General features: G+C 39.2%; 1 protein-coding gene across 3 annotated transcripts in view; it reads right to left on the bottom strand.

Annotated features, from left to right (window-relative positions):
* Positions 1-13589, bottom strand: part of HTR2A (5-hydroxytryptamine receptor 2A) — a 54689-nt gene extending 41100 nt beyond the window's left edge. Inside the window, exons 1-4 of one of the 3 annotated variants that reach the window (XM_043500523.1) lie at positions 13395-13589; positions 6738-7000; positions 5591-6010; positions 1115-1315 (exon numbers count right to left, since the gene is read on the bottom strand). In XM_043500523.1, coding sequence (XP_043356458.1) covers positions 1115-1315; positions 5591-5996 — 607 coding nt within the window. In that variant the 5' untranslated portion in view covers positions 5997-6010; positions 6738-7000; positions 13395-13589. Of the gene's footprint in view, positions 1-1114; positions 1316-5590; positions 6714-6737; positions 7001-8118; positions 8274-13394 lie in introns of those variants that run through there. The other 2 variants (XM_038410362.2, XM_038410331.2) reach the window with 2 other exon arrangements.
* Between the last annotated feature and the right edge of the window lie 360 nt (positions 13590-13949).

Raw genomic sequence — 13949 nt, 5'->3', positions numbered from 1 at the left:
TCAATCATGCCACACTTCATTGCTTTCTAATAAACATAGGCATCATGTTATACAGAGAATAAGGGCCATGTTATTATCAGTTATTAGTACACTATCATAACACAGAAAATGTGTGGTTCAACTGATCATTGGTGGGAGAAAAAACTCTAGATGGTTAAATCCCACTGAATTTTTTATTTGTATAGTGCTTTCTATTACCACGATGGGTGTTTATAACTCTTGAAACAGCATGATAGAAAGGACACACGCACACACAACCTCCTGCCCCCCACCCTCCCATGAGTTTTGAAAGGGAACATAATGCCTTGTGTTTCAAGGCATAAACCAAACTCTAACTACTGGGGATTGAGAAGAAGCTTTCCTTGTGAGCAGTTTATTCCATAATTGCATTCTTTATGAAGCAACTAGTATTGGCCACTGTCAGTCAGAATACTGGACTAGATGGATCACTGACCTGACCCAGTCTGGCAATTGCTATGTTCCTATGAATTTGTGATTAGCATAGTTTAAAATGTACACTTTTCTGTGCATTTTGTACATAGGTATAGGTGTATAGGTGACATCCGAGATCCATGGGGAAATCCCTCACACTGCTAGGCATAAAGGCCCAGATCCTGCCCACTCAGCATACAGTGGATCCATGTGTCTTGGGCTCTCAGTGACCATGGAGGAGCAGATAGGCTTTGCCTCAAAAACAAACAAACCAAAAAAAAGCAACCCAGCTGTAAACAAGTCATAGTGGTAAGGTGTCAGGAACAATTTAATTACAGCTAAATCAGAGAGCTCTATTTTCAGTCCTAATCATTTGCTTTTTCCTGCTGTCCAGGTAGTAGGGGATATCAATACTGAAAACAAGCCCATCTATAGAAAAAACTTGAATACAACAGTTTTGACTTTGTTGTGTATTCTTTCACTGCAGATTGTGGCTCAATATTTCTCCACTTGCCATTGTCAATGGTGTTTTTTAATCATATAATTACTACATTACACCACATCTAATATTGGGGCAAAAAAATCTTGCAGCCTGGGACACAATTTTAATCTGCAATATATGTGTCAAGTCTCTCAAAAAACAGGAATCTATAATTATGTGTTGAAATGTTGCCTCACTTACCAACAGATATTGTCCAAACAGCAATTATTTTTGTGAAAGCCTTAGTTCTGGAGTTAAAGCGACTGTGATGGATGGGATTTCGTATGGCAATATAGCGATCCAGAGAGATGGCACAGAGGTGCATGATGGAGGCAGTGGAGAAAAGCACATCCAAATAGATCCAGACAGCACAGAGTTTTGTAGGCAGAGGCCATGTATATCCTGCAAAGGAGAAAGTTAGCATCAGCTAAGCAGAGTATAAATGGATGGATGAATTTTACTATTGCTCATAACTTTACCTAACTTAACCATTGGGGCTGAGATGTTGTTGGCTTGCTTTCTGCCTCTGGCAGATTTTATATACACAGGCATTTCTGAGAAAGATGTTAGGGAAAAAGAGGCAGTTTTATCAATGTAAACATATTTCTTCAGTTTTCTTAAAAGAGCTCTAGCACCACCAGGGTTTGGAGCAAATTTAGCAGTGGGACAGTCCTGGGAGTAGAGAAGTGCATTTTGTTTTCCCTGTGAAAATACATACTGATTAGACCAAGTTATAAGAAAATTGCCATTTGCTCATGCTCAGGAGAGCTTATGAGAGGCCTGCTGCTAAACATCTCTGAAAGCTCCATTTGCACTGAGCGTGCTCCAGTCCCACAGTGCTAACCACACTGAAGGTCCCAGGCAGGGAACTAGAGTTCCAGATGGGGATGATGTGGAAGCTATAGCAGCAGCTGCCGTTACCCCTTTAGCACAGGGCAGAGTTTCCTAAAGTGTGTGTGGCATTTGAAGCACTAGCTGGAGGTGTGTGGAACAGGGGCAGTGCAAGTTGTCCTGCTAACACAACAGGGTGGAAGGGGAATGCGAATGGCTTAATTTTTCTGAAGTGTGTCTCAGTTTTCCATCGGAAAAATACTAGCCAAAGAGCATAAAGTGAGTGGAAAGTGAAGGTAGTACTGCTCCCCCTTCCACTAAAACCATAGGAAGAACTCCTCTGCTCTCCCTCTTTCTTGGCTGGAGCGGTGAGAGCTCCCCTTCCTGTTTCAATATGCCCTACCCACCAGGGAAGGTGTGCTGAGTGCTAGGGGGAGACAGTGAGTCTAGTCTCAGTTCTTCCACTCTACACCTCATGATCCTTATTATTAAACAAGGCCTGCTCCAACCTGAGGAGGCAGGCAAGTATCATTCCTCCATATTACAGATGGGATAACTGAGAAGTACCCAAGGTCTTTTGTGACAGAGTTGGAAATAAAACCAAAACACCAGAATCTGTGCTGTGTTTCTCAGAAAGTATTGTATGGAGAAATGGGGAGAAAGGATGGTTTTAAGTCACCTTTGTATCTCCTAGAGTCTGGGCTGCTCTAAGAGCTGCTTCCATCCCCAGCATAAATTAGGGGTCCCAGAGACTGCCCTAATTTACAGCCTTACGCAGATGCCCATGGGATTCCTCACAGCTCAGAATTGCTACAGCACAGAGCTTTGCTTCCTTCCGCTGGCATGCCCCATGCAGAGGGCTGCAAGAGTGTGAAGTGTAGGGCCGGAAACCCAGCCCTGAAGGAATTCCCCAAGTGGCCACTCTGCATCCTTTACAGCCCCTATATACCATACTGAGGACCAGAATTTATCCATAGATCTAATATGGTAGACCCAAGTTTCAGCCACTTAGCCACAATGCTTTTCTGAAGGGATGTGCCAAACTTATGTGTTTGGCTGTGCACATTCCCCTCCAGAGCAGGAATATAACCCCAGATTTTGGATTCCCAGTATTCCCCTGCTGTCCAGCAAACAGTTATATAACATTGGCGAAACATGTGTCACATTCGTCTCTAGTGGCTGGTCCCCATAAAGAGTAACATCCTACTACTATTACTACCAGTTACTCCTTCAGCTGAAGCAGTAGAGTTCTGTGCTGTGGATTGAAAGGACCAGGGCGCAAACTCTACTGATGATGCGTGTAGAGGGACAAGTTTCCACATGAAGGAATATCCCCTTGTCTTGGGTTCGTAGGAGAGCTCCGTTCTGCTCCTCTCTCTGCTACAGACTTCCCAAGAGATGTTGGACAAAATGTTATTGTAATGACTACGCACAAGGAGGTTGAGTTAAAGCTGCCTGGGCAGAATTTATTTTTGTCATTTTTTAATCTTTTTAATCCTTGATTTTGCAACCTTAACATTCATTTAATGGATTTTTTTTTTTTGGTATGTATCTATAGAAAATCAGAGAAGGGCCATTTTTTTTTTTTACAAAGGTAGTTGTATAGCACCAGTTCAAAAGGGACCCAATTCTTGTTTGAGTTCTGGGCAATATTGAAATACAAATAATATTGTATGTATGTTAATACATATTCACACACACTCTTCAAATTGAGGCCTAAGCCACATTCCAATCTGCATTTCAACTGTTTCTCCAACACGCTAAAGTTCAGTGCATTCGTATCTAGGGTTTTGATCTGGGGTGCTAGTAATTTATACATAGAGGCATTCAGATCTAAGGGATAGTTTTTGCTCCCACTTAAGCCAATGGCCAAACTCTTACTGACAATCTGGAATTAGATGAGACTCTAAAAGCCTGAAATAGTGCAGAGCAACTCTCCAACTCCCATCAGAGCACACAGCACCTGAAGGAGTCAGCACCTTTTAGGATTAAGCTCATAAAACCAGATTATCAAAGGTATTTAGGTGCCCAGCTCCCCTTGATTTTGAGGATCTGGGCCACAATGACTTCTGGTTTGAGTTCAGTGCAAATAGCACCAGAAGTGCTTTGGTGCCTGGGATAATATGATCACAGGTTAATGGGAGTCTGGAAACTGACTAATTCCTGGCCTTTTGCTTCTGGTAGTTGGAGTGAAGTTCTGGTGGGGAAGGAGGGTTCTCTAGAATAAATGGTTTGCTGGTCACTGTGATGCTGATAATATATCACGCTGATTCTGCATTTCTAGGAAAGCTCATGCCAGAATGACTGAGTGATTTTTCAAAGGCATGTATCCTGGAAAGGGATCTTTCCTCTGGCAAAAGACAGCGCACTGCAAAGGAGAAAAATAGAGAGGAAAAAAATAGAGAAGAAGCAAAGTGAGAGTCCTTCCTCTGTCAAATGGAGGGAATAGAGTTTTTCTCCTTTGCAGTGATCATGCAGCTGCCCTCCCATTACTGTGCATGTAGTAAGGGTGCATTTGACCAAGTAAATATTGCAATTAAAATAAATGAATGATCACAATTTAATATGGATTTCTGAGCAGAGGCAGGGATTAGCTTCCTCAGTGGCAGGGTGTGGCCAGCAGGAGTCCCTACTGCATGTGTCAGTGAACCATCCAGGGCTTGAGTCATTCACTTATCTCACAAATCAAGCAATTACTGTTTCTATGGCACTATTTTTCATTACCTTCCCTACTATCAAAGATAATGATACTACTGATACAATCAGTCACAGACCCATGCCAATTCCAAACCTAATTTGATAATATTATTTAGGGTACTTTGTCTAGAACACAGGGAAAGTGAAAGAGGGAGATTTGGAAATAAACTCTTATATTGCTGTTTCCTAATAAAATCTTCCTAAAGTTATAGTTTAGTGGTTGATTATTTAGCTTATTGAAACAAGTCTAGAAGCTATTTCATCTCATGTCTCCTCTCTTCTTGTATTGGGTATTTTTCTAAGTTTTGAAGGAAAATTATACAAAAATAGGAACAAATTTTTATTTAACACTTAGGCTACTGCTTTTCAACCTTCTCTGCTGTGCAACAGGCTTCTGAGGATATTGGTAAAAATGACAAACTGCCAATACCAATCTCAATAAACTGTCACAAGTCAATTTACACTTGCAAATTACTCATTAGACTAGATAGAAAAGATCCTGATATTTGATTATTAATTTGTAAATATTACTAACAATTGGGTACAATTAACTCTAGCCACTTTTCAGCCTCCTTCAAAACACTTATTCCAACATTCCATGGTAGCTAATGAAATTTAAAGGTAGACATATAAATAAGGATCTCAGTGGAAAGATAATTATTTAGAATTGCAATGCTTGCTTAAAAAATAAAAATAAAAACAGAGGCAGGCTATTTTAACTTTGAAGGCACCAAGTAATTAATGCTTCTGTGCCTATTTGCAGAGCAAAGTAATTGACAGGACATTATTTCCTTATTAGAAACATACATGTCAAAGATAAAACTGATACAACAGAAAGGACAAAATATCTGATAGAAATTATAAGACAATTCCATCAGAATCAAAGTAGTAAATTGACATTTTGGACTGTGTTTAAAATGTCCATACTTAGAAGTTAAAAGTAAATAAACATGTAAATATTGCATCTGTTCTTTACGAACATTTACCCCTTATAGTTATTTTTCACCTTGAACAGGGAGATGGGAAGCATATACCTTAAAACTAGCCTTATTTACATTTTCCTTTTCAAGCTGAAATAATAATAGCATGTGCATGCAATTTTTAAAAAGCTACTCAATGTATGCAATAAGTTAGAGAGGTGATACTCACCATACAGTATGGTTAACATTGACACAGGCATGACAAGGAAACCCAGTAGCATATCAGCTATTGCAAGTGACATTAGAAAATAATTAGTGGCATTTTGTAGCTTTTTCTCCAGTGACACAGCCATGATAACAAGAATATTTCCAGCAATGGTTAGAACAATCACTATAACTGTCAGCAGAGCTGGCCAGTTTTTCTCTGGAAGATGAAATAGTGATGAATAACACGGCGGAGTCAGGCTACCTTCACATGAAACATTAGTTAGGTTTTCGGAGTCCACAGTCAAGTTAAACAGATGAGATGTGTTAACCTCTCCAGGAACAAAAACATTTTTGTAGAGTCTTCTCTCATGATTTAATTGGATTAAGGAGTTTGCAGTAGGGTTTTCCTCATCACAAAGAATATCCATTGCTAAATCTGAAACTGGGGAGGATGTACAGTGAAAAAACAGAAAGTTATAACCCTTTGTCACCATCAGGCTTTATAATCCTCTGTTGTTCAGAGCTGATGCTGGTGGAAAGAAGGGACTCTTTTTTTTGTTGATTGTTTTTTTCATCATTAATATGACATTGAGAAAACTGAGGGAGTTATTCTGGATGCTCAAATACTTTTATTTTCAGTTTCATGTAGTCCAATATCAGCATATGTTAAAAATCCAGTTGAAAAGCAAAACTAATTTACAGGCTATAAAATGTGGACTTGAGGCTTCAGAGAGCAAAAACATTGGCCAAAAAACTTTTGCAACTACCAGGACTCCCTTCTGTATCTACATCCTATTGCTATTGGTAACTGTAATCACACAGTTTTAAACACAGCAGTATGAAAATAGCTTGCCATACAAAACAGCAGAGCTCTTTGTGCTCTGCATTAAGAAAGTTGATTAAAGATTCCATTCAGCATCTTACTATCACAATAATTAGATATGCTCTTATTTATAGTTCATCTTCAATATTATGGCTGATAGTCTCTGACTTCTGTCATATTACAATATCATTTTAAGTCTCATACCAAGATTACAAGTAATGTTCCATATTGATTTTAACATGTAATTGTAATGATTACTTTTTGGCCCAGCATGGCTTCAAAATAGAAATAAAATGACTAAGTACTACAATTTTTTTAAAAAAATACAAGATAAGGTAAGACTTACATTTTACTTCAGAGCCCACACTCAAAGTGCATTAGAGTCACTTTGTACCCTGCTTTATTGTGTCCTTCACTGTGTTATCCACTTTTGTGTCCTTTCTCTTCAGTCTCTACAAAAATGATTGCATTTTGATTACAGTTTTGTTGACTTCTACACTGTACATTAGAGTGAAGCCAGTTCCTGTGCTGTGAGTCTTGTTCTCTTCTGAGAGATGGGCAGCTTGCTGTCTGCTTCCTTGTGCATTCCCCGAACTCCCCAAAGGCAAACTACGTTTAAAATAATAATAATATTAGAGCCCTTCTCAAAGTGACACAAAAGAAATCACACAAACCAGAAGGAGCAGTCTCCACAAAGGGATTACTGATTTCAACAGGAATGTAATTTCTTGCTCACTGCCTTGCTCAGTTTGTCAGACCTCCCACTAGCTAGATGTCATAAACTGCAAGGTAGCAACAGCAAAGGAGCGCAGACCAAATAGGGTCTTTTTAAAATAAATACCAGCTTTCTCGTTTTATCATTTTGAGGGCTTAGTTTTAAAAAAATTACATTTTTCATTTGTATAGGATGCTGGGCAAAGCAGCTGCAAGTGCTGATAATATTTTACAGGGTGAAGTTTTTAGGAAGTCAATAAATACATCTCATAATGAATGGAACATGCTGGTAAAATTGTAAACATACAGCTTTTTCCATCCTAAAGGTTGCCAATTTTAAGCTAACCCTAAACTGAATTGGTAACATTTAGATTTTTATAATTTTATTTCTGGGTCTTCACTGATGTCATAACCAACTTGCCAACCAATATTTATTATATCTATCTATCTCCTGATAATAAATATAATACATATAATATATATATCCTGATGACAACACTGCATATGTCATTTTTATTTGTCAAGAGCTGGAAGCTTCAATTAACCTCAATAACCTGTTTGAAAGAAAAGCATCCCAAGTGAAGTAATCCAATCAGGTAAACACTGTCTAGATTCGCAAAAAGAAAAGGAGGACTTGTGGCACCTTAGAGACTAACAAATTTATTCGAGCATAAGCTTTCGTGAGCTACAGCTCACTTTACTGTCTAGATTAAATGGTGAAAATAGATGCTCTTCCAGGATTATGGCCTATTCCTTTGTAAGGTTGGTACCAGGTTACCTGTGGGAAAATTAGTTAACTGATAATGAGATGTTTGAGGGTAACTGAGAATAATTTATGTGTTATGTTGAAAATAAAACAAGCTACCCACTTGATGGGGCCACTTACCACCCTACAAACATATAGCATCCCTTCCCCCCTACTCTGTCTGTAGATTGAACTCCTCCAGTCAGGGTTTATACCTTCTTCTATCTAGGTTCTTATATGGCTCTCATCACCATAGTATCTGAGGTACCTTAAAATCAATGGTCAATGTTATCCTTACAGCACTCCGTTTTCCAGAAGGGAGACTGAGGCACAGAGTAGATTAAATGTTTTGTTCAAGATTGCACAAGAAGCCTGTAGCTGAGTCTAGCTTTGCACTCAGTTCTTTGAAGTCATAACCCAGGACCCTAGCCCCATTACAATCCTTCATTCCCCCTTGCCTGTTTGGCCATACCACTGCAAACATATTATTCATCATTATTCTGTGTTTATCTAAAGATAACTTAGATCATTTATCTAAAGACCTCTGGCTCCCTTACATTTGTTAAAATCATGGGAACTGATCCAATAGGGAGCCTTCAAGCCATGTGCTGCTGCTGCTGCTGCTGCTGCTGCTGCACCCCTAGTTCTAGCACCTATGCTTCTACTTAGCTAAAAGTAGAGCACTTCCTGCTTTAAATCTGTGTAACAAATTTACAGTATTGACTACAGCTGCAAAGCCCATCTGTTTTCTCTGATATTTAGGTATGGTGTGGGTTGCATTTGGAGGATTTTTTTTACCTTGATCTGGGTTGTTACTGATTGGCATTTATTATTATTTTGTTAGTGATTGTTGGAGCAGTCTATTCCAACTGTTGTGAAGGTCTGATAGCTGTGAATGGTTGTCTTGTAATATAAATCAAAACAAATAATTCAATAATATTGATCTGTTTTCACCATAATCTCCAGGGAGTTTCTGTATCCCTAAACTCCTTAATCCTTCTTTCTTTTATAGCGAGGGGAGACCATCAAAGGTTTGATGTTTCAGTACAGATAAGCACTCTTAAAGTTTGGCTGCCTTTTCTTCATAGAACTGGACTCCAGTTCATACAAGAACATTTTAATGAGATTTTTGGCCTGTCACATTTCCAGCATGGCCAAAAATACCCCAAGAACACCCTTTCTAATAGGATATTGACTCCTCTTCCAGTTTTGTCTGAAACCAGGAAATGCAGCAGAAAATACATATATATATAATAAGTTAAATAAACTGTTTCAACCCCAAATGTTTTGTTCAGTTTCTATTTAATTATGGATGAAATTGGATCAGATCTTCCTTTATCCCCAATGATTCACTACTCCCTGCACTCTATTTGTGATGTTTGATAGATTGTTCCACATTCTATTATTATTCATATACCTCCAAAAGTGTGCTGGGTATACTACTATAAAAAAAACACACACAAACCAGGTCCTGCAGTGAACAGATTACAAGTTAAGAGGAGACAAGACACAAGTAATGTAACCTAAAAACAAAGTTGAGAAAGAAGAGGGAGTACAAGGAAACAATACCATATTCCTACTTAGGTAGTTATACACACATTTTGAAGGGCCTTGTATTGATGAGCTTTCGTTCTCTCTGGTCACTCGATTACAGACCTGAGGGTGGCTATCCTTCAATAAAAAAAACTTCAAAAACAGACTCCAATGAGAGACTGCTGAATTGGAATTAATTTGCAAACTGGATACAATTAATTTAGGCTTGAATAGAGACTGGGAATGGATGAGTCATTACACAAAGTAAAACTATTTCCCCATGTTATTTCTCCCCCCCATAGTTCCTCAGATGTTCTTGTTAACTGCTGGAAATGGCCTACCTTGCTTGTCACCATGAAAAGTTTTCCTCTTTCCCCTCCCCTGCTGTTGGTGATGGCTCATCTTAAGTGATCACTCTCCTTACAGTGTGTATGATAAAACCCATTGTTTCATGTTCTCTGTGTGTGTATATAAATCTCCCCACTGTATTTTCCACCAAATGCATCTGATGAAGTGAACTGTAGCTCACAAAAGCTTATGCTCAAATAAATTTGTTAGTCTCTAAGGTGCCACAAGTAGTCCTTTTCTTTTTTCTAAAAGCAGAGGGGCATTTCACACCTCATCAAGGCATGTATGGAATAAAGCCAGCCCAGCCTCACAGGAACAAAGGACGCTGACCTAGGTAGCAACAAAAGGATCTGTTGGATTCTTGAGTGAGTCACACCCTCTTCCGTTGATCAGTTTGGGACTGCAATGAGGTAATGCTCACCTGACTCTGAAGGGGCAGGGACACAAAGCCAAGAGGGAAGAAAGAACATGATCAAAGGAAGAGACATTTGCTATGCTCTTCCTCTCTCTTCCACCTCCATCTACAGACATCACCACCAATCAACTAAAGTGCTGATCAAAGGGGAAAGCCTGGTTGAAAGGCAACCAGCCAGCCTGTGGTGAGAGGCATCTAAGTTTGTAAGGGCATTGAAAGTGTTAAGATCAGCTTAGAATGCGTTTTGCTTTTATTTCATTTGACCAAATCTGACTTGTTATGCTTTGACTTATAATCACTTAAAATTTATCTTTGTAGTTAATAAATCTGTTTGTTTATTCTACCTGAAGCAGTGTGTTTGGTTTAAAGCATGTCAGAGACTCCCTGTGGGATAACAAGCCTGGTACATATCAATTTCTTCGTTAAATTGACGAACTCATATAAGCCTGCAGCATCCAGTGGGCATAACTGGACACTGCAAGATGGAGGTTCCTAGGGAACATCTGGGACTGGAGATATTGGCTAGTGTCATTCGGTTGCACAATCCAAGGAGCATCTTACATGCTAGAGGCTGTATGTGAACAGCCCAGGAGTGGGGGTTCTCACAGCAGAGCAGGGTAAGGCTGGCTCCCAGATCAAGGATTGGAGTGACCCAGCAGATCACTGGTCTAGATAACACCAGAGGGGAACATCACACATTATTTATGTATCTGGGTAAAAGACTCTAATATCTGACATCCCCAAAACCACCAATTATAAAGTGTTAAGATACAAAATGATAAAAAGTCATGTAAGTGTAATGGGCCTAATTCTGTATTCGGTTATACTGGTTTCATGCCAGATTACCTCCATTGACTTCATCAGCTGCTGAAACAGTAGGCGGGAGAACATTCAGTGCATTAGCCACTGTGGCAGGGCACTGCTGGGGAAGGCTCAGTCAGCTCCTGCCACTCCAGCCCCAATCAGCAGAAATGGATTGGGTAAATAGGCTAGGTTTGCCTAATCACTGACTGAACCTGCAAGCCTCATTAGGCAGGAGCTATAAGGCTGGGAGAAAGGGGAAGAAAGGTAGGTAGACAGTCAGAGACCAGGAAATTCAGGAAGGGGCAGGAGTTTGTTACTCTGTTGCTGATCAGGCCTGTGTTAGACCAAGCCATTGTAAATAGTCTGTACATAGTCGGAAACTGGTGGTGGGAAATGGACACAAATAAATAGCATGGGAGTTGCACCAGTTAGGAATGTTGCTAAAGGGCTCGATATGTAGGTGTGTGTTGGAGACCCCATTATAGCCACTAAGACCCAACTGGGTGTCTCAACTTTGCTGAGCATGTAAAATCCTAACAAGGGATAAATGTAAGTGATATGATATAACATTGTAATATGCATATCTTGTTTAGAATTGTATGTATGTGCTGGGACAAGTTTTCCTCTGTTGCATTAGTTTTAAGCTGAAGTAACTCTGACTTCAGTGGAGTTGCAGTGGCATAAAACTAGGATAAATATCTTTGGGGCAGAGTACCACTGAACAAAGAGTGGGACTTCTCTCTTACAGGAAATTCTAGCACCTCAACATTTGGTGTTGTCCCAAATTGGGATGAAAAGTTAATATCAAACTTTTTTCACAAGATGAAAAATTTTAATTGGAAAATGTCTTCATATTTTATTTTGCCTTTTAAAAAATGTAAATTCAATATTTTAATATTCCTAAACTGAAATGTTTCATTTGGAGTCAATTCAACAGTCAGCTCCACTGGCCTACAATGCTGCATACCTCATGGGAATTGTAATTTCCATGCCTCTTGCCCCCATTCTCCCCTGTGCACTGGACTCCATGGCTGGATTACATCTCCTCTGATGTACCACAGCACCATGGCAAGATGTAGTTTTAATGTTGAACTGACTCAAAATAAAACATTTTAGATCAGGTGAATAAATCAAATATTTTGATTCAGGTGAAACCAAGGAGAAGGGAAAATCTAAACAAAATATTTCCTAATCAAGAAATTGAGTAACTTCAGCAAGAGAGAGTACTTGTGGCACCTTAGAGACTAACAAATTTATTAGAGCATAAGCTTTCATGAGCTACAGCTCACTTCATCCGATGAAGTGAGCTGTAGCTCATGAAAGCTTATGCTCAAATAAATTTGTTAGAGTACTTGTAGCACCTTAGACTTTCTTTTTGCAAATACAGACTAACAAGGCGGCTGCTACTCTGAAACCTGTCCTTCAGCAAACTTGCTTTTGCAGAAACTGCATTTTCTGCCAAAACTTTTTTATGGAAATTTCCTGACCAGCTCAGGGCTGAGGCATTGAATACTCTGTTACTGCTGTAGGGACTAATCCTCTAGCCTTTATTTAGGGGAAAATTCCCTTAAAAATCAATGTTTTGCCATAGTGAAGACTGAAGGATCAGTCTCTTTGTCATGTTTCTCTCAAGCTCTGAATATTAAATATCTATCTAAAGATAGGTGGTGTGAGGTTTTTTTTTTTCCCATATGACCAGGGGCCTCTGCACACATTTGATTTACTAAAACGTGTTTTGCTGCAGCCAGTCTCATCTTAATTTAGGAAGAAATGCGTTGGCATCTTGGCTGGCTTATAGGAAAAAGCAGTGATATATTCTTGTAATCTGAGTTACAAATCTGTCAGTTTGCCTCAAGGTAACATTTTATTTCATCCAGACATACATCTCTATCAGTAATGTGACAAAGTCCTATGCTTCAATATTGCTATCAGAATGTGCTGTGCTAATCTCTCTCGTTTCTTAATTTAAACAACCTTTAAGAGCCACAAACAGAATTAATCACTTTGATTTGCTCCAGTCTATTGTACAAAGATGTAGCAGCTCCTTTACCTGCCCTAAATTAACACTAGTCCTTCTCCAACCCCTGAATCATCTGGGCAGTGCTCCAGTAAACAATATTTTAGTGTGGTGATCAGAATTACACATATTGCAAATGTAGCACCATTAGTTTTCTAAAGTCAAAATAATTTGTGGTGATTCATACTTTACATACACACCTCAGAAATCCTGTTGGTTTTTCCCCAGCTGGTATCTATTATGGAGAAAGGTTAGTGCACATCCACAATCGCCCCTCATCTCTTACTGATCTGTGAAAGCTACCTACCTGGTTTTGAATGTTTCTTCAACTCCATTTAATTTGCTGATGCTCCTTTGCAATTTGTCTCACTAATACATTTAGCCAGAATTAAAATGATGCTCCTTTCAAGGATGATGGTATACCTACCATAGTCAAACAAAAGTAGTTCTAATATTTCTACTCACTGTTACCAAGCTGTAGTGTGTGTGTGTTGCTCTGATTTTTCTGATAGTACATACATATCCTTGGTTAATCAAAGCGCATCCCACAAGGCATGCTGCACTTGAAACTCCAATGCCTGCAAAAGAACTGAAAGTAAAAAATCACTTCAGAGTCAGCTTAACCCTTGCTGCTTTAGGGAGGCTGCAAAATGGCAGGTAGAAACACAGGTGATGATTGCATTTTTCACCTGTATCAGAAATTAGGTTGACTTTCCCCAGAAGAACAGCCTTAGCTATATTTCTCAAGCTGGTGCCAGACTCTTACTGCTGGGCTGGCCAGCTGTGGTACCACCAGCAGAGCAGGTGTTCAAGTTGCTTCAATCATTTGTAATTAAACTTCTCTTAAAACTGTTTCATTTCTTTGAGAGGAAATTTGTAAATACCAAGGATGGAGAGGAGTTATTTAGCAAGGTAAAAAGGGGGTATATGTAACAGTAATGTGGTAACATTAAGAAGGGGGAATACTTTAAACTGAATATTG

This window comes from Dermochelys coriacea, chromosome 1, assembly GCF_009764565.3.
Source record: "Dermochelys coriacea isolate rDerCor1 chromosome 1, rDerCor1.pri.v4, whole genome shotgun sequence".
NCBI lineage: Eukaryota > Metazoa > Chordata > Testudines > Dermochelyidae > Dermochelys > Dermochelys coriacea.
The sequence above is the reverse complement of the archived record's forward strand: the minus strand, read 5'-3'. Positions and strand labels throughout refer to the sequence as shown.